This window comes from Ciconia boyciana, chromosome 3 (assembly GCF_034638445.1).
Source record: "Ciconia boyciana chromosome 3, ASM3463844v1, whole genome shotgun sequence".
NCBI classification, from domain to species: Eukaryota; Metazoa; Chordata; class Aves; order Ciconiiformes; family Ciconiidae; genus Ciconia; species Ciconia boyciana.
Window position 1 is genome coordinate 39,771,842 of NC_132936.1, and position 21,039 is coordinate 39,792,880.

At 43.8% G+C, this 21,039-nt stretch overlaps 1 protein-coding gene across 1 annotated transcript; it reads left to right on the top strand.

Annotated features, from left to right (window-relative positions):
* The first annotated feature begins 17,037 nt into the window (after positions 1-17,037).
* Positions 17,038-20,124, top strand: RIPPLY2 (ripply transcriptional repressor 2). The gene is made up of 3 exons (XM_072857842.1): positions 17,038-17,751; positions 17,922-17,986; positions 19,837-20,124. The coding sequence occupies exons 1-3, from the start codon at positions 17,536-17,538 to the stop codon at positions 20,000-20,002; spliced, it is 447 nt and encodes a 148-aa protein (XP_072713943.1). The 5' UTR covers positions 17,038-17,535; the 3' UTR covers positions 20,003-20,124.
* The last annotated feature ends 915 nt before the right edge of the window (positions 20,125-21,039 follow it).

Sequence of the window (21,039 nt, forward strand, 5' to 3'; positions counted from 1 at the left end):
ATCTGCACTTTCCCGCAGAACCTACAAGACACAAAATTCACATAGGCCAAAAAGGCTGATTGCTAAACATGTATGCATTTGTAAACAAGATGTAGTTTGGAGTCAGGAAAAGGGTAAGGACTAGATGCTGTGTTGACTGAACGGAACATTAATTGGGTCAATTGAGCCTTCAGCGCTCATAAAACTTCAAAGACTTCTTTAAATAATACTCCTATGTCAAATGAAAAATAATCTTGGATGCAAGCATTTCCCTATTTGCAGATTTTGCAACACAAAATTTGCCACTTAGCAGTAGAACACAAAATGACAAGCACAAAAGCTCAACAAGTGAATCTGTTCTTTTTTGCATCCAGTTTGGATGAAATAGAAATAACAAAGACTATCAAGGCAAATAACCAGGCCAAGGCCTGATGTCTTCCAATGCAAATGGATGCAGGTGCTTTGGTTTCCTTTCACAGAAATACTGACAATTTAGAAACCCCTTCAGCTTTCTCTTTCTACATTGTAATCAAAGGCATAAGAAACAACAACAACAACAATCCCATTTTACCATATTTTCACTGCTGACTTTAAACATGGCTTAATGCAAAAGCGAAACAAGATCCAACTTCATTGCTCAGTCTCGTTAACTCGAAGTTAAAAGTACTGCATTTCTGATGCATCACTGGGCCAGTGTGCAAGGCACACATCCCCACAGTGCTCCAAAGCTGCCTTGCCCAAAACCCCGAGGGAAGCATCACAGACCCTCCAGCAGGCCCACAGGACCTCAGCCGTGCTGCCACTGGTAAGCCATCGCTCTACCACATCGCTGCTCCCAAATCCTCTTCCTGTGAATGAGTTAAAGAGTTAATGGCTGCAATGCCATTCCTCTCTGAGTACGCCCTGAGCAGAGCACTCCTTCCCCAAGAGACCCAGGAGCTCCAAACATGTGCGATCATACAGCACTTCCACAGCATCGGGATGGACAATTCCTGTACGATTCCTCTGCGTCCCCACCTGCCCATCTCAAACACCCATCAGCGGTAAAAAACCAACACAAATAAAGTGAATTCTAAAGAACGGAGCGTTACACAGCCCCTCGGGTGGGGAGGAAGGTCTGCTGGGGCAGCATGAGCAAGTGATTGGTCTGGCACAGAAATGCAACCCCTGTGCTGGTATGGCCACCTGCAATTTCTAGGAAATGCTGGTATGCTAATGTTGGCCCTTATTGATCAATGTACGAACTCACGTATAACCATGCACATGCCTGTGTACGTGTGCCTTTTACATATCTGTGTAACATGTAGATTGGCCAGATACAAACTTGGACAAAAGTGCCTCTATCCCCTCCAGACCCTGGCAGGGGGGGCTTTAAAGTTCCGACCTACTCCATGTCACTGGGGAATAGCTGCAGATTTAAGTTCTAGTTACCTGGGGGGGTTGGGTTTTGTTGGGTTTTGGTTTTAGCTATGGTAGGACCATTTAGAGGCTTCTCAGCACAGATCCCCGCCTCCTTATCCCAAAGAAATCATTTCATCTATTCACACAAGAGAGTCTACTCATAAGATACAGAATAACAGAGTAAAATTTCCTTCCTAAGTGAGAAGTGTGATCAACACTTGCTAGAAAACCTTTCAGGACCATTTGTAAAAATAGCTGAAGTCATGTTGTTTGTATTAGCACTCTGAACTATTCCCAAGCTGAGACAGATCTTTGTGTTTTCTCAGGCATAAGGGGAAGTGTTAATGTTTACTGAGTCAGAATGCTGTTGCTTAAGGAGCTGAATTAAATTTATCATTCCTGGCTCATGGTGTCTCAAGACAAGTCACAGAATGCACCAAGCCACCAGAAAAAGGCAGATAAGCACAACACCATTTGCCACATTTTCTGAGTAACCAACTGCGACAAGGGGAACCATCGGTCTGAAAATAACCCTGTTACTGTTAACATTTTTTCTTACCAAATTCTCACTATAACAGAAGAATGTGAAAATACTAATAATTGAATTGCACATTGAAAGGGACATATTTCATATGAGTTAGAGATGTTTATCGTCATTGAAATAACCAGACGGGGGCTGCTGTGCTTCATTCGGTTAAGAAAATCTTGGTATTCATGTTTATTTTCCATTTACAAATGAGAGCCCCTGGGATATGATAACTTAGCTGGAACAGTTCGTCTTGACATTATCACTTGGAATCCAGCCCAGTTTGCAATAATCAAAGGTTATTATCTGATGGGTAGAAGTGGAGAAAATAATAACCTGGTTTTCCCTCCAACTTTTAAGTGACTTGGGTGAGAACATAAGACCAGCTACCCCCGGCTAGGTGGGGTGCCTCTCCAGTTCCGTGTCCAACACTGGATGCTGAGAAGGCTCAGATGTATCTGCCTTATCTGTGTCTGATACTTTTAAAAACTTCTCTCTGCTTTTGGTCTCTATGGCACCCTGTGGTAATGAGTTTCTCAATTTAATTACACATTATATGAAAAAGCATCTTTTGTTAATTTTAAGCCTGCTACATGGCAATTTTATATTATGCTTCTAGATCTTAGGTTATGAGAAATAGCTGTTTACTACCTCTATATCATTAATGATTTATAGATATCCAATAAAATTCTTTAAGTCACCTTTTTTCTAAGCTGAAGAGTCCTGCAATGTTTCCTGCCCTTGCCTAGGTGCTATTTCCAGTCTCTGATCCTAATTGCTGCCCTTTCTGTACCTTTTCTAGTTATACTGTATCAGTAGAGCAAAAGTCCATGCAACACTCAAGACACAGTTTCACCAATGGCTCACAGGGTGGTATAATCCTGGTTGTTGTTTCATTTTCGTGTCTGCATTTAATGAGTTGTTGATACCTTAAACAATGTCAAGGACGTTGGTGAAGTGTGACTTTCACCTATACAAGCCATGCTTACTCCCTGACTTATAAAACATTTACCTTTACTTTATTCTTTTATGACTCCTGTCATTTACTTTTGACTAGCTTCATCATTTGTAAGCAGCTCCCTTCTTGAACTTGGGATGTTGGTGCCTTTTCCATTTTGGCAGTGATACTGGATTTGAATACCTCAGACTGACTGCTACAGAGTTATTCCTCTGTAGTCATAGGTAGAAATAGCTCCTGCAGACTGCTCAGGATTAAATCTAGAGTGGCTTTTGCTCTTGTGGATCATCTGACTAGCTGGGCCAAGAAGTAAAACTGTCTAAAACTGTCATCTCTGAATAATACCATGCTATGAACTTTTCCTAATCCCCCTGCAGACAGCTGAAGACTCTCATTGCACCTACCTGACCCTTGCAGCCTTTAATCTGAGGGTGTTTTGCAGCTGTTGTCACCACCCGGTCAAGTCACTAGCAGCACAGCCTCGATCATCAGGTGGATTTATCACACTTAACTTTACCCATTGAACAGGTAAACATTTTGTCTGAGCTTGCCAGGCAGGCTCCTGAGCTTGTCGTCAGCAGAGAGGGACGGGCACTTGCAGAGCGGGGCTGGTTCCCCCTGTTTAGCACCCTGCCTTGGGATGGGGTGGGCTGTCCTCTGGATAGGCCAGTCTGACCTCTGAGTACAGGACAACTGGGTTTTGACTATCATTCTTTCTTGACTAGGGAATTTCAACCCAAATTGATTTTATGGCACATTTTCATTCTGTTACCCATTTGAAACTTAGCTTTCTTTTAACAAGGAATACTGCTCCTCTAATGGCATAATCTTCTCTGTTACTCAGGGATAGTTTTACTCTACTGTATTGCAGTACCTCAATGATTATGTTCTAGCAGATGCCTACTATTACAAACATTTAAAATTAAATGTTCCAGTTCACTAATCTCCATCCTTAGACTCCCAGCACTCACACAGAGCACTTTTATGTGGAATCTTAACCTAATCTCTTTTTGTATGCCCAGTTTTCTTTGGATTGTTTGCACCAATCTTTGTTGTTTCCTATCTGGATTCTGTCATCTTCTCACAGGCATGCAGAGTGTCTTCGGTTTTACCCTTTCGATAATGAGTCACTCTGACTGGCGTGCTCTCCTGCACTTCTCATCTTGTCCTCAATCCTCCATTTAAAAATGCTCCTACGGTCTTTTTTTAATCCTGAGCGCTAGCAGACTCCTTCTGCTCCACTGAAAGCTGGGGTTTCACACATTCTGCATTTGCCTTTATTTTGTTGACTGGAATGCTGGTTTATGGAAACAAAGACTCTTAAACACAATACTGGAGATGTTCAGGGAAAAGAAATCTTAACTGAAAAATATGAATGTGTGTAATGTCCTCATGGGAAACTTAATCACAGCAGTCCAACTCAACAAGAGAGCAGAGAGATGTGGTGAGTCTGTCCATCTTGCTGACAGACTTCCTTGACACAGCTCAGTTTGGTTAGGAGGAACTGCAAAACCAGTTTGTGCGTAATTTATTGGAAATAGAGATGCGTGTTTTTAAATAAACAAAAAAAATTCAAGTATTTCTCAGCCTGTTCACAGTTATATTACTAAAATAAAGAAACATGCACACTCGCACACACAGAGATAAACCTTTTGAAGTAAATGATTTGTTGAAAATTATATCCTCAGTTCCAATGTTCACTGAGGCATGCTATTAAGCTGAGCTAATTTCTTGTGGCTGCCTCAGAAAGCCATTACCCCAACTGTCGCTATGGTTTGCACACACAGCACAGAGGAGGACACAAAACCCCTGTCCTCCTCCTCCAGGGAGCACTCCCAGAAAGCTTACGCCGCCACTGCTTTCTGTCCTTGATATCCATCCAGATTCGTCCTGCTACTTGGCCTGCAATGGGAAATCCCATGTCCGTATAAAGCGCATGAAAATAACAAAGCCTTATGCCATGCATGCCTCTGCTCTTTCTCCACCATCAGCCTTACATACAAAGCTGCCACAGGCACCTAAAGGATGTGCTGGGGAGGCTGAGGCTGGGGCCGTTCATAAATCCAAGCCCTTGCAGAATATTCCCGATGCTTCCTCTCCCATTCCACTATGCCAGGGGCATCTTGGATGCAAGGGAGGATTAAGCCTGGTCAAGCCAGTACTTACCAGGGATATTACCTCCCCCCAAAAAAAACCCATTTGAAATTCTCCAGAATATTAAAGCTATTAGTATTTATGATATGATGACTGAGAGCAAGGAACTGAAAACTCTGTGTGGAACTTCCCCTATGTGTTGTGCATGCAGAAACCCTTGGGTATTTTACACAGAAATGTTGATTATAATTATAGTACTAGAACATCTTTATCTGCCAAAGCGTCTGCCTTGCACCTGCTCTCCTGCCATGGAAAGAGAGCAATGAGAGAGAACAGAGACTGCAGCAGCAAAGGGAAGAAAAATAGTAACCTCTTTAGAAAAGCTCCATCAGTTTTTCCTCAAACAAATATTTTCTTGGCCTCAATGTGGGGTAAAACAAGCATGGCTTGTTTCCTTCCTCCTCCACTGTTTCCTTGCTCATGAATATAGGCAATCTTGTGAAGGGCATCTCGGCTCTACAGTTCTTTGAAGAATTGAAATGAAAGGATGGATCCTCAGAAGCCGGTATTTTCTCTTTGTCTGTCTGAGCAGGCACAGGTCTTGCAGTGTCAAGACATGCTTTCTTTCCCTCTCCCCATTGGGAACGTGTTTGTTGGCACTGCGGCATCAGCTGAGAACCGAAACGACTCCCTTGCAGTTCAAAGTCAAGGCGCTGCAGGTATCAGAGGGAGCCAGGGCAGGCTTTAAAACTGCCTTTCTTTTTGAGGCCACTGAATCCCTTACAGATTCCCAGCTTGATGCCAGTCAACAGGAGAGGTTTTTTCTGATAAAAGCAGAAAATGCACCAGGAAATGAAGCCTCCACCTATTCTGTAGTTACTACATAGCCCTGGTTTTCATCCGTTACTAATATAGGTCCAAATTCAAAGAAAAAGACTTTGCTTCAACAAGGCGCTTAAGAACATATATGTATAAAAGTTGCTTTAAGAAAGCATTCACTTAATATTTGTACAAATTATGCCTAGCACTCCCTATTCATGTCCTCCAAATCCTCTCTAAGTAAAGCAGCAAATAAATAAAACTGCCACCAAATATACATTTTTAAATGTATTTAAAATATGTATTTCAGACAAAAAGCTACTCGGTGCGCATGTCAAACAATATTTTATTTTGGAGTATTTGCCAAATGCTAATGTCACAGACAATATGAGTGATCTCTTGCAGGGCTGTGATAATGAATACCAAAGGTAATCATTTCCATGATGAGCTCTGCATTTCAGCCGGAAAACACTCTAACATTGTTTGCGTTTTAAAGTATTTCTTCTTAATTGCAGCACCATTTTTAAAAATATGTATTTGTCAAAACTTATATACTTAGGATGAGATATCTGACAAGGTTTAGATTTGTTATGTGTCAGTTTCCAACTAGGTCATATATATTCAGGTAAAAGTGAATTTAATATGTATTGCATATATATATATATAAATATCATATATGTATGCAATGGCATCTTTATATAATATATATATTCTGGGATGGTAAGAATATATATATCCTTCTGTATAATATATATTATATATAATATATATTTTCACAATATAAACACAAATACAAATATAAATATAAATAAATATAAATTCTGTGAAGGTAAGAAAAACCAAATTGCAAGAATTTACAATGTCTAGTATAGCCATAAAGTAGTTCAATAACAAAAAAAAATTTGATATGATAAGAACTGTTATTTTGGAGAAAGAACTAGTTTAAGAAGACAGGAGGTAAATGTAATGGAAAAAATTCAGACTTTTTTTTATACTTATGCTGCAGTAATGCCTGGAGGCCAGAGAGATACTTGGCTGACTAACAAAATGCTAATTATTCAGAGACTTCTGTTCCACAGAGTAAAGCCACATCAGTAACTTGGAAAGTGGGATCTGTGGAATTCTCAAAGCGTACTAATGAAAAAAATCTGTCGGGAGAAAATTTAAAAGATGAGACAAGAAAATTTACAATAATGTGATATCACACTGATTTGCTATTCTGTGTTTCGTACTGTGAATGCTAGGATGCACAAGAATGCAAATGTGTGACTGTGGCTGCAGGTCAAAGAGGAAAGAAATCAATAAAATGTTGAGCAGAGGAAGCTGATTAAAATATTGAGGATGCAGCTTTAAAGTTTGATAGTGATCTTCAAGTCTTTAAAAATGACAAATTTACGCCTATCCGAGAAAATTTGCTATAATCTACTCTGAGATTTTTCCCTGCAGTAATCTGAGTATATAGATTCATATCAAAACCAAACATTGCACCTCATAGTTTATCACCTGATATAAAATATATTGCATATTTTAATATATTTTATAGTGAATACTCTAATATCTTCAATATTAAGTTGGGGCATATAAAGACATGCACAGAAGCTTTTGAGGGAAATTAAAAAGGGGAGGATCTTAGGCAAAATCTCCAGATGGAATAAACTAGAGACACATCTGTCTCACACTCCCAGACAGTCGTGTGTCAAAGCAACATTATTAAGACTGTGATAGCGAGCACCAGAAAGTTAGAAAAAATGCCAGCATCATGGTGGTCTACATGACTTAAATTCAGTTCGTGTGCGTATACGCATTATGGCAGTCAATGGCATCACCACCTTCTGTTTTTCACAAGTCCCTTCCCTCTCTCAGTGCCCAGAATAGGTGATGACAATGTATTGAATTGCTATTCAATATAACATTTGCTCTCCGTACAGCCTGCACACTCTGATGGTTTTCTTGCATAGCAAAAACTTACAGACAGGATTTCAAAATGCTGCTCTGATGAGTTTTCTGCAGTCCAGTAGCTGTGGTGGCTGCAGGAATTAATGAACAGACTTCACAGAGCCTTTAGGGATCGGGGGTGCCTTACTGCTGCTGCCATTTTATACATAGGTAACTAAGGACACACACTAATGTTAAAAAGGTTCTTTAAACCTGGCTGGCCAGTTTCAGATAATGATGATCTCATTTTTCCATAGCCTTGAATAATACAGTACTGCATTTAAGGCATGATCCTCATTAATTTCAGCTGCAGTCATGAGCCTCAGATCCATAGTGTCCAAGCTATTTAGGACACACAAATGCAAGTGGGAATTTGCACTTACAAACCTTGGGAGGGCTGGACTTAAACATTTCTACAAATCATACTGCAGACTCTCATATCGGACACACAAATATAGAAACATGTCATTGGGATTCACATTACCTAGCTGGAGACATCTAAAAGCTACTTTCTAGCTAAACTAGGCGTTTCTAAGCTAAACTAGTAATCTTTTAGAGTCAGTAGAGAGACATAGACTGTGCCAGAGAGCTTGTCATCTTGCCTGCCCTGTACATTTTAGGCATTGCAGACATGTCATCTTAGGATGAAATTAGTTGTCCTCTGAAGGTTCCTATCTAACGGCAGCTTGAACTCACCATCTTAGACTTAGATGATTAACCATTAAACACTTAAATTAGATGAGATATAACTCATACGTGAACCTCATATAATTTTTTTTTTCAGAAGTTTCAGGATTTTTGAGTGATTGACTTTGCAGTGTTAAAAGTGTTCCCCATCACAGTCTGGAGGTGAATTCCTATGTTTGTACAAATGCAAATGGAACAACTGGGGGAAAAAAAATCATCAGGTAATGCAATAGTAGCACCTGGATAAGAAAATTTCAGGTTTATGAAGCAGGGTTTTGTTACTTGAGCTAACAGAGTAACTGTGGTACTGACTTGGGGCCTCCCTAGAAGGTGATGGGACCTTGCCAGCAGGTTTCTCAGGCTTTGCTGGGGTAGGGACTCCCAAGGTCCATCCCAGGCTTTGGAAGGGTGTACACTGCGCCCACAACTCCTATGCCTATTTTTTTCCAAACTTGATTCCTCTCTCCCTTCCCCTCAAATGTACTAATATTTCAGTCATATCTCTTCCCAATTTTGGCTCTTCATCTCACTTATTAACCAGTCCCAGATTCTACCCTCTAGACCTCTCTCCAGACCATCTCTGGGACCAAGACATCCAGGCCCAATGTCCTTCACTAGGAAGAACCTGTCTCACACCTTTTGACTGTTTTCCCAGTCTTTTCCCCATTTGTAGGCACTTGGAGCTCTTCCTGTCCTCAGTGCTTCACCTCAGTCTTCTTACCCCATTAGTGCTATTTCCCTCTCCCAGTCTCCCCTCCCATCCATCCTTCACCCTTCACACAGAACCTATTCCTGTCCGACATCACCTTGTTACTCTTTTCCAGTCCAAATTGTCCTTCCCATGCTCAGTGCTTTCTTTTGCCAGCTCCTGTTCCAGCCATTCTTGCTTTGCTTCTGCATCCTCACTCCCCCTCTGACCTGTCCTGCCCCTTCCCTCCTCCTGTTCTCCACTGCCCGTTTGGGCTTGGACGCAGTCTCTTTGCTCAAACTTGGACTGTTCTTCCCACATCCTCAAGCTATCCTTCCTCACATCTACTGGAGCTGATTCCTCCAGGATGCCTCCACAGGACTGAAGCTTTTTGGTCAGCCAGCTGCAATGTCCCTCACGAGCTCAAGCCCTGGTCCCAGTTGTTCCCTGGACTCAGCTTCCATGGATCTCCTGCTCTCCTCGCCTCTCTCCGCACCCAGCCCGGTTCCAGTGTCAGGGCTCTGGCTGCACCAACAGGCTCTGCCGTGCAGATATGTGAGCGTTATCTTTGTGGGCAGTCTCTGATGGAGAGAGAGGGGTGACCCACTCAGCATGGAGGAAGTTGCTGTCACACTGAAGGTTTTGCTCCAGGATTTGATTGTCTCTGTCTGTCTGTCTGTCTGTGCAACAGGGGGTGGCATGAAGGGGAGAGGTGAGTTGGCCTTCAAGGAGGCCCAGGAACTCCTTCCAAAACCTGTGAATGGGCTCCCCTGTTTGGTAATGATAGAATGTGGGATGCCATGGCATGTAAAAACATGGTGGGAAGAGTCAGGCAGTCAGCAGGGCAACGGGCAACTCTGAAACCCACGGGAACGAGCTGCCACAGCTGGGTGGGTGTGGAGAGGGTCTCCAAGAGCCCTGGGGCCTTTGCAGAGGCTGTCAGTGTGGGCACAGGTCTCACAGGCCAGGATGTAATCACCTACATGGGCCCATACCCTGGGCCATCCATCTGCCCCAGGGATCAGGTGGTGTGTCCTCCAGCAGCCCCCACACCCAGCTGCGGGTGCACTGGTTGGGGACTGGTGTCTGCCATGGTCCCCAAGCAGTGTACAGCTGCTTGCTCCAAGTATGAAAAGATGTCTTTTTCTTCTAAGCAGAGGAATGGAGAAAAGAGAGGCTGCAGAGCATGTTACTGCAGTCAGGGTCTTGTCACCCAGTCCCAGTTCCCCTTCATCTCCTTTTCCAGGCTTAGTCTTCCACTGGGCTAATTAAACCTCCCCACTGCCTCCCCTGAACATAATTTCTAGTCCTGGTTCTCAGTATCCCACAAACCCAAGCCTCAACCCCACTTCCCGATGTGCGTCTGCCACCAAAGCACTTGCCCACTTCTTCCCTTCCTCCTCCTCCTCTTCCTGCCACCCTCTTCTTGCTGCAGCCTGCGTGTCTGGGCTATGCAAAGGAAGCGCAGGAGAGCAGGAGAAAAGCAAGCGCCTCCCAGTTTGCATAACTCACTTCATTACATACCCCAGCCTCCAGAAACACAAAACAGGTTGCAAGGAGAGCCCTGGTCAGTTCTGGATGAAATGAGCCTCAGGCAGATTTAATTCTTCAAGGAATTTAGTAAATAATTTTTTCAAAGTCTTTTTAGTGAGCGACTTAAACTGTGATTTTTATAGACCTGGAAATTGGCTGAATTTGAGTGGATTTTCAGAGAAAAAACAAAAGGCAAATACCTGGTATGATGGCAAACTTCACAGTCCAAAACCATGCAGCGCTCCTGTACTTGTTAAACTCCTCCCCAAAAAAGGCACTAGAAGTTTTTTATGTTGCAAGATGATGTTTCTACCATTTCTTCCTCATTTTTGGAAATGGCTCAATGTTTTGAGCTGTCTTATTTTGATTGCCGTTTTTCCCCAAACTAAGCCTGAATCAACCTACCATGGAAAAATTTAGTCCAAATAAAATTTGGAAAGTTATAAACCATGGAAAATGTTATTTTTAAGGGAACTGACAGGCAGTCTTAAAAATAAGTGACACCGATATTTACTTTTGGTACCTCTGCCATTTATCTGCATCTTCGTTAAGACAGGCGGACTACTACCAGCCCGTACAATGAGCTCCCTATTCCCTGTGTTTGCGGCTACCATTAAGGATCACTGGGATGTGAGCGTGCAATGAAGTACTGAAATTCCGCCACGATGGAATTCGCAGCCTCATAACATCAGTCACCAGAAGCCAGGGAGGAACGGCAGGGCTAGGGGGTTTCTGTCAGCACTTATCTCCGGGCGCCTGGGTAAGAGCTCTGACATCCCCGCAGCACGGTACAAGATACCGTGTGTACTCCTCAGGGCTGGCACTGCTATCTTTAGGACTCACGTTGCCTTTCTCAGGTGCTTGTTTGTCAGAGGTACGGCTCCCACACCACTGTTTCTTGCAATTCATTCCCTCCTGCCAGAGGTTAAATGCTGCCTTATATATATGGCAGATATATATATATGCCTTATATATATATATATATAAGGCAGCCTTATATATATATGCCACTAAGCTTGCATCACCAGCTTAGTGGCATGCATCCTTTTTGAGAGTTGATGCCTTTCATGCATCAAAAAGGCATGCATCCTTTTTGAGAGAGATTAGAGATACAGGGGAAATTGAAAAACATCCACTCCGCTTCCATGACTATCTTTGTAGCCAGGAAGGCAATAAATCTGAAGAAACAGTTAATTGAATGGAACATTGTGAGAGGAGAGATGACACTGCTAGGGATTGTATTACCAGTCAGAGGAGTCAGATCAGGACATTCCAATGATTATCTAATTTCTTCACCTCTTCTGTCAATAGCTGTTGGGCTAGAGCGACTTCATTTCATTTGGCTGCCTCTCACTTCTTTTTAGAGGCAAGAGGGCAAATCCTGCCAGTGCCACACCGCAGCACCGCGCGCTCCAGCGGCAGCAAACACTGTGACATTATGCTGCATTATGCTGAGCGAGCCAGACAATTCTGCTGAGCCCCGGCATTAATGATGTATCAGTGTTTCACTGACTCCCATTCTATTAAAAGAAGTTGCAAGATTGGCGTTCAGCACTGATGTCTCTGTTTCTTATCTGCATGGAATTTAAAGTGCCCATAACTCAACAGCAAATGATATTCCTATTTTTTAAAAGATCCCTGTAACCGGTGGCTGATCCCATTACACATTCTCAGTCCCTTAATGTGTCGCTTTCCCATGTGGATACATTATCCTTTACCATTTGCCAGCCCGGGCCTGGGAGCGGAGTGCAACAGGGGAGGGAAACGAGGAAGCCCGACCTGCTGTGTGGAGTCACACCCTGCCACATGGACACACGGGGGGCTCAAGTAGGTGTGCGTGTGCCACGCACACAAACACAAACGTATTGCTTATTCCACAGCAGATACCAACGATCACCCGACCGTGAGCACAAAGTTTGTAACGGCATCAGGACTGGGATAAATCTGTGGAAGTTGGAGGTTTTCAGTCTTATTGACAGCGTGGACTGTAGAGCTGTGCCCCTTTGAGTGAGGCCATTCACTGTCGAATCCTCTGACCCTAGGTGATGGTGCTCCCCAAGTCAGCAGGAACTAGGTTCCCAATAGCACAAAGAGGGTGAAAAGGCATGTGCTTTCCTGGAAATGCATCCCTCCTTTTCACAAAGTTTTCCTTCCAGCGTTCCTGCAATCCTTCATGTCCAGTTGAATAGAGGAAGGGGAAGAATAATTTTCTCCATAAAATGAAAGAATGACGTTTAATACTACTACAGCCTAGTCAAAATCCAGAGAGATGGGGAGAAGAGGGAGGGATGTCTCCACGGAAGAGCATTCCATCTTTAGGCCTCCAAACATACCTCTCTCTAGGAAACACCAGGCACTTGGCCTTAAGCGGAACTACACTGTTTGAATATGTGCTGCATTCTTGTGTGCATAAATAGGATGGAAAAAATACACAACAGCAATAGGACAAGCACGGTCTTTATTAGCCAAGCAATAGTTTTATAGCCATTGGTAATGTCAATAGACCGATCTGCTGATTAAGATCTGTTCCTTTTTTTTTTTTTTAATAAGAAAACTTAACTTGTATTTATTTTATTTCTTAGGACCTAGTTTGGATCTCATATTATTTACTGACAAAAAATTTCATTTTGTGGAAATGTTGAACCAAGCCCCCTTTCAGGTACATTAGTGATACCAAAAATACTGTGCTGTTCTTTGTTCTTTACAAACTGATGCTTTACTTTCAAATTATAGCAGATAAATGCCCTACATATCATATCACAACTCAAAAATGCTTGATGCCTCATAAGACACTACTACAAAGTTTCCGGCAATTATACCTGCACGCAGATGAACATCTACCGAAGTTGTGCACATAAATTTCCTGTGCAAACTTTGCATTTACTGGCAAAAAAATGACCCGTTTATGAGCTGATAGAACAAACGTGTAAATAAATGACATATGCATGTACAGTAAATATCTGTATGCAAATACCAGGCATCCACTTAATTTCCAAAACCTGGTCCTAAAGTGTTGCCAAAATTGGAAGCATGGTGATGAAGCTAGGCTATAAAATACTCAAGATCAAATTTTGTCTGTTAATCAGTTTCCTCAGCCCAGTCTCAGTAAGCAGAGGAACAGTTCCACGTTTGACCTTGCCTTTCTCACTAAAACAAAGTCCTAACAAGATCGAGCCAGTTCTCTCCCTATATCAACGCATGCAATAATTTTTATGCAACGTCCCTGTTTTATTAATAAGTGAGAGCTACCACTGCCTTCGGAGAGGCTAATATGAAGCCAGCTGAGTGTCCTCTGCCCAGATATTCCCATGTCCAAGTGTGATTAGCACTGTCTTGTCAAATTTAGCTCTAAGCCATTTGTGAACACCTTCTTTGTTTATAGTAGCACACTCAAATCTGCACAGACCTCTGTGTTTGCTCTTCTGTGTATCCTATTAACAGTGCATTACATTTCAAGATGTCATACTGCAGAAAGCCACAAAAGCACTTTTAATCAATTTAAACCAAACCAAGTGAATTACTCTCATTCTGGATAAATACTGCTTGGTATACATTCTGAGAAAACAAAATTGGGTTTTAGTTCTACTGCTGTAAATCCAGAGTGACTGTACAAGTATTTTTTGTACTGCGTTTAAAATTTGTCAATTGCAATTATACAAAAATCACTATAAAAATCAAACCGTGGATAAACAGAACTGAACCCTGTAAATTGCCAGCTATGACCTGCCTGGAAAGTGGTATAAGAAAATTTTAAAAAATCTATGATCGTGAAAGAAATTTTCAAGAAGCTGAGAACTGTTGGAATGCCTAGATATTTTTATTATTGCATAAGCAAGTAAATAAAACCGTATAACATCATATTTCAGTTTTCATGCCACTATAATATTTAAGGTACAGTGTATTAGATCCTGACCCCCCAGCCTTGCTTTAGTAAAGGCAGGCTAGTAATATCCATACAACCAAGAACAACCTTCAGCTCTGGAGTGATACTTTTTTTAAAAGTTGAAGTACAAAAAAAGCAGGAACTAAGGCACAGAAAGGAAAATATCCTTTTAATTAGATGGATCAAGAATGCATGAAGGGACTGCCAATATCAGACTTAATGTTGAATTCAGAACTATGCTTTCCACTACTATATGCAAAAAAACAATTTTTAAGTGTGTTCCATCACTCCCATTTGACCAACTATTTGCTCAGCGGCTGTATGTAGCTCCTGCCTACAGAGGTTTTAGCACGATTAAACCGTGGCTCAGATAGTAACTTACCGATGCACTGTTACTCCTGTTCTGCGCACAAACTGAAGAAGACAAGACAGCCATGACAAAGAATCTTCTAGCCTTGATTTAACAATTTCTAGCCTATATTTCAAGGTCAGTGGGAAGATGGCAAAATGTTAGGGGGTTTTTGGATTTTTTATGGTGTCAATGATAACAGGGTATTATTGCAAAGACAGGCATTTGTATTTCTCCCAATAAACAGGACTGCATTACTAAACTATAAAGCCAAGAAGAGTCATATCATGTGAAAATATGCAGGGGAACAACAGCTGTTAGTCATTATTTTCTCCTTATCCTTTCAACACCTCTGTTTCAGTTTGCTCTCTAATGGGTAAATCACACTTTCTCCCTAGGACATTTTCTCATTTCAGGCAGGTACTAAAAAGAATCCTGAGACAATTAAGAGCCATTGGCCAGAGACACCCCTTCTTTTGTTGCTTTTACTGTAGACATTGAAACTCATTTTTATGCTTTATCAAACAGATAAAGCTGATGTTGTGTTCTCTTAGTCCTTTGTCACTACTCATGTGATAGAGGAGTTTCTGCTTTTCTTCTTTAGACAATGAACCTAGCCTCTATTCTTTTTTTTTTCTTACACAGCCTGTTATATTTCTCAAAAGAGAAATACCAACTACAAAAATTATTCCTCTCACTTCATTTAGGCAAAAGAAGAATCTACCATCAGACAGCTTTTAAACATCTGTTTTATGCTTTACCTCATCTGACAAGGTTTCACAGTGGCCATTTGGAAACAGAGAAAAAATAGATACAATTTTGCTTATGATCAAACTCAACTTATTGCACAAGCTACTTTGCTCTATTCTCCATTTCTTAGCTGCAGGATGAATACTTACTGGGAGTTTGAGCCTTTTGTTCACTCTGATTTTAATTAATCTGACTCTAGACCCCAGTGAAAATGAGGCGGGAAAAAATGCAAACGGCCACCAACATCACAGTGCAGTAAAATTACTCTGGAAATCTTACTCTTTTAAACATTTGGCTTAACCCTGATGTCCTACTAACTTGGGCTTTTCACTGTGAAATATGTTTTCCTTTAATAATTCCTAAAGTCATAATAATTAGAAATTTTTCCAAGTGGTCAAATGGCAGAAACCTCAAAAATGACAGAATACATCCACTGATGAAGTTGGAATGTATCACAGCATGCACGAGGTTAAATGCATGCACTCTGCCATCTATTTCAAAGTAAGAGGTTGTTTTTCTTCAGAAAGGCAATTCAGTCTACATCTGGTTTTGACTTAAAGATCTGAAAAAAAATGCTATTAATCTAATGCTATTAATTGGATTACCTTTCCCACACAACTTCTAATATGTAACGTTTTTTACAACCGGTACTGTTGATACTATTTAGTGAAATGGATTGTGCTGAGGATACTGTGGAGAAGGCACAAGTAACCTTCTATCTGCAGCTATTCTTGGGCAGTGCTAAGGTAGACACACTCCTTATGGCTATGTTCAAAACGGCAAAATATTATTCCAAAGAGTACAGTGCCTCAGTCTTTGTGGTGCCTCGGTAATGGGAGTCTTTAATGGGCCAAGAAATTACCTGGGTTTGACGCCCTCCTTCAGCATCTAGGGCAGCTCCATGCCACTAACCCTCCTAGCTTCCCCAGGGTGGACATTATCACTGGTTGCTAGCTCTTATATATGATCACCCTGGTGTTTCTGTCCCCCTCCCATGCATCAGTGATTGCAATCTCAGAAAGAAAAGAAAAAAAAAAGGAAATAAAAATAAGCTCCCTTGGTACCGGGGAACCTGAAAATGGTATTAGTTTGGCATAAAACCTTGCGCATGTAGCGACAGCATCTGATGCTGGCAGCGGGATGAAGTATCGGGACCACATGAAAAAGCATCAAAGAAGGCACGTGCCCTTACATCAAGAATACCGTATAAAACAAAAGCCACTATGCTACCTAAGAAAGCAGTGTTACGTTAGGGGGAACGTGTCACGGAGCGTAGCGGGGAGTGACGCGTTATGAAAGAAGGACCCCTCTAAGGAGCATCGTTTTCTCCCCCACCCCAGGGTGAAACTCCTCTGTCTGTGCCTGCGCACCCTGCCTGGGCTCCTCGGGAAGCGCTCCCGCTCTCAGCCAGCCGTGCTCCCGCCGGCTCGCAGGCGGGCAGCGGCGGGCGCTACGGCCCCGGCGCGGGCCGCAGCGGCCCTCCCTTCCCACACGCCTTGCCTCGCCGCCGGAGGGGATCAACACACACGTTTTTAACAACAAAAGGCCGCGCTTGCGGCGGCTTCACCCCCGCCGCCGGGGCGGGAGGGCGGCCCGGGCACGTCCCCGCTGCCGCCTCGCCTCGCCGCGCGCCCGCCGCCCGCCGCCCCCCGCTCCGTTCCCACAGGGCCTCCCCCCCCGGCAGCAGCCATGTGTCTGCTCGAGTGCGATTAACACCGACTTGCCAAATCCCCCCCCGGGCCATTTGGGGCTTGCACGCGTCCGCGCCCCCTGTTTACACAGCGGCGCCTTCGCGCGGAGCCTGTTTGTCGATGGCGCTGGCAAACCAGCCGGGGGAGGTGGGCTCCGCGGCGCGCAGCGGCCGCCGCCGGCTATAAAAGCCTCCGGGCCCGGGGCGGGCAGGGCGAGGCGAGCGGCCGCGGATCGGCGGAGGATGGAGGGCGGAGGGACGGGGCGCGCCTGCCCCCGCCCGCCCCCGCCGGCGCTGCCCCCGCAGGGGTACTCGCCCCTCTCCTCCTCCCGCTGCGGGGCGCGGCCCGGCCCTGCCTTAGCCGTCCTGCCCTTGCGCCGCAGCTCCGCGCCCTTCTGGAGGCCCTGGGTGCCCGCGCCGGGCGAGGTGGGCCGGCGGACCGGCACCGGCCCCGCCGCGGTGAGTGGGACGCGCGGCGTGGGGCGCGGAGCGGCGCGGCGCGGGGGAGCGGCGGCCGCCGGCATCGCCCTAGCAACGTCTGGGGAGCGGCGGCGGGGGCTGCTCGGCGTGGGGCTCCCCGAGGGCCGGGTGCCGTGCCGGCGGGCTGATCTCTGCTCTCTCCTCCCCAGCCTCACAGCCCCTGCGGGCTGGCGGAAGCCTCCCGAAAGCTGGCGCAGTACACGCACCCCGTCAGGTAAGCGGCTGTGCCGGGCCGCCGGCGGTTCCCGCGGGGGAGCGCGGGGTTCTCGCGGGGGAGCGCCGGGCACCCGGTCGCCGCCGGGGCCCGTGGTGCTGCGCGGCCGGGAGGGAAGAGTCCCTCGCTCGGCAGTGTCGTGCCGGGGTGGCCAAGCGCTGGCTCCCCCGCCCCTCTTGATCCCACCCATATCTTTATGTAGACATTAAAGTGCCTTCGGAGTGATTTAGCGTCGGAGTGCTTTTGAACTGACAGGTCCCTGGGGAAATGATTGCCAGCGCTTGTGGATTTAGCAGATGTTTAAGATGAGATGTTGACACGCTTCTGTGGTGTGGGACTTAGACATGCTACACAGTTATGTGGGGTTTTTTTTTTGTGGTGGGGGAGTTGGCTGAAGCACCTTGCTACTCATGCATGTGCCCAGGGTTAAAAACGGGAGGGGGGGAGTTCCTGGGCTGCCTTGCTGTGCAAACCTCCAGTGTCCTCCCGGTGCAAGGAGGCAGGTGTGGACATGGGAGAGAGCGGCAGGAGGAGAGGGAATGGACTGACTAAGAAAAATTCTTCATTGCTGAGAAAAATACTCGTGTAACTACTGCTCTAATGATGAAGGTAATAACAGTATCTGCACTGTCCGTTCTGAAAAGGAAATAAATAAAATAACTACAGTGCAATCTGCAGGAGAGTCTGTATTCAGAAGTACTAGTAGGTGTTGCAAGGTCCTTAAAGTAATTGCACAGGTAGTTCTTCCAGATGAGATGCACCTTTTTCCCGAATCTAGGCTCTGATCCTCCAAATACTGATGCACAGACTACCTAAGCAGTTGCACAGACCCTGACTTCTCTGTGACTGCTCCGGTGCTTAGGTATGAGTGAATGCTGCAGGGAACACTGGGAATCGAGTGATGTTATAAAACAAGCGTCAGTTATTTTGTGCTGCAAAGGAAGCAGCGTTCTGTTCAACAGTAGCCTAGAAAGCACTTTTTGTAATTGCTAGAAAACCATCTAGTTCTGTTTCTTAATGTATTTCTATTATAAACAATCTGTGGTCAGCATTTAATTATGATATAATGTGCTAGTCTCTTAGCTCTTGGGACTTCTATTGTCTGTTTCTTCCAGCGACTTCCAAACTGTAAGCAAAAGAGGATGCTAGTTGAAAAGGAACAGGAACTGTGGAGTATATTAATTGCAATATATTATCTCACTAGCTGATAGCCCTTACTAACCACGATACTATCAGCAATTTCTATGTTAATTTCTGGATACAACACAGACTAGAATCTAGACCCACGGGGCATCTTCTGTAAGGAGTCTGTTAGATGATTCTTCTTGGAAAGACAGGGGTGAAATATCAAGATCTGATCCCCCTAGACCTCTGTCATTCCTTTCACTTTGAGATTTGTCTCATGCCACTGTAAACAACTACCCAGGTTGGGGACCTTCAGTAACAAAACCTACTAATTTAATCCAAATATATTGGGGATCCTGATTGACACCCATTATATTCCCTAGGAATAGTTCCAGTGAGGGCAGTATTCTTTGGATCAGATCCCCAGGAAATACTGTTAATGAGGTACTGGAGTAGTAAGTTTCAGACGCAGTGGATCTTGGGCCTTAGAGTAGTTTTGCTGCAAAACTAGCACTTTAAGTGCATCTTTATCTCTTCAGACAAAAATACAGAATCTAGAGAATATTTTTTCTATTTAATGTAGAAAGCAGTTTAGCAATTGAGCATGTGAGGAAAAACTCTGTAGCATGCTTGTCTTAACAGAATTTCACTGCTGTTTCTTGTCTGTCAGCCTCCAAGTAGAATATGTAATAACAATAAGCAAACATATTGTATACTTGTTTCAGACTATTTTGGCCCAAGTCAAGGTGCTATGATTACTTATATCAGGAAGCTGAAGCACTTCTGAAAAACTTTCCAGTTCAAGCTACAATTTCCTTTTATGAAGACTCGGATAGCGAAGATGATGACGATGAACTGGAACAAGATTCAAGAACAGAATCAGATTGCTGATTGCAGGGAAGGCCAACGTGACTTCTAAGACTTAATTTAAACTTAATATAAAAAATGTATTATAGTATTTTCAAAGATAATTTATTTGTAAGTTATTCTTAATAAAACTGAAATGTTTTGTAATTTTATCTGAGCCTTTTTCCTTTGTTCTATTCTTGTACTGTTTTAGGCAGGGAAGGTATTGATTAGTATCTTTTATCTAAGGTCCTGTATTTTGCAGACCATAACTTGGACATCAATTTTAGGAGCAGAGAATGGGTGCCTTGCTTTAAAGTGCTCTATGGTTATGTGGCTTCCCCAAAGTTTGAGGCCACAAGGAAAGCTTTTTCACTGTGATTTAGTAGGTTCCATGTGGAAGCATATCAAGAAAGCATTGGATTATGTATTTTAATGTTGTGCCTGCTGTTACAACAGAGTTTCAAACATGGAAGAGAAACTGTATAGCTGTGTTCCAGATGGAGAGAAGGGTCCAAATTCTACTCTGGTTTCTGCTTTTAAAGAAGGGGTTTGCCTTAAGTCACTCACGCTCTCTCATGTACATGAGCTGTATTGTTATACATAAATACAGTATGAAGCAATCAGTTTTGTTTGTAAAGTGGACATCAAGAAATGAGAAAAAGGCCCACTGTGAGTTTAGTTTTGATAATCAAAGAAAAGTTTGGTACCAATCATCATACAGGCCAAAGCCCCTGAAGTGACAAAAAGATCCCAAATTTTAATTCAAACCCCAGTGCCTGTATCAGGTATGGCTTGTGTACATACCTGAACCTGTCCTTGCCTGAGTGCTCGCGTGTGTGTGCTGCTGTGGGCTGGGCCGCCTCAGCATGTCACCAGCACCCCTGGAGTGCTTGCCCCTGTCACATCTCCCAGAGGGCCTGAAGGAAGGAAGGAGCAGGTCTTCACACACAGCCGTTCTCACCATTTTACCTTCAAACCGTGGGTAGCAGCAGCAGTGCTCGTTATAACCTTCAGGCTGGAGCACCACACCTGGCGCTGGGAGACCTGGACGTAAAACCAACTTCAGTGCAGGGGGAGAC

Excerpts from the sequence above, each read along its gene's own strand:
- RIPPLY2 (XM_072857842.1), top strand. The coding sequence starts at position 17,536 with ATGGAGGGCGGAGGGACGGGGCGCGCCTGCCCCCGCCCGCCCCCGCCG. Across the intron at positions 17,752-17,921 it reads CCGGCACCGGCCCCGCCGCG|CCTCACAGCCCCTGCGGGCT; the intron begins GTGAGTGGGACG and ends TCTCCTCCCCAG. Across the intron at positions 17,987-19,836 it reads CAGTACACGCACCCCGTCAG|ACTATTTTGGCCCAAGTCAA; the intron begins GTAAGCGGCTGT and ends TACTTGTTTCAG.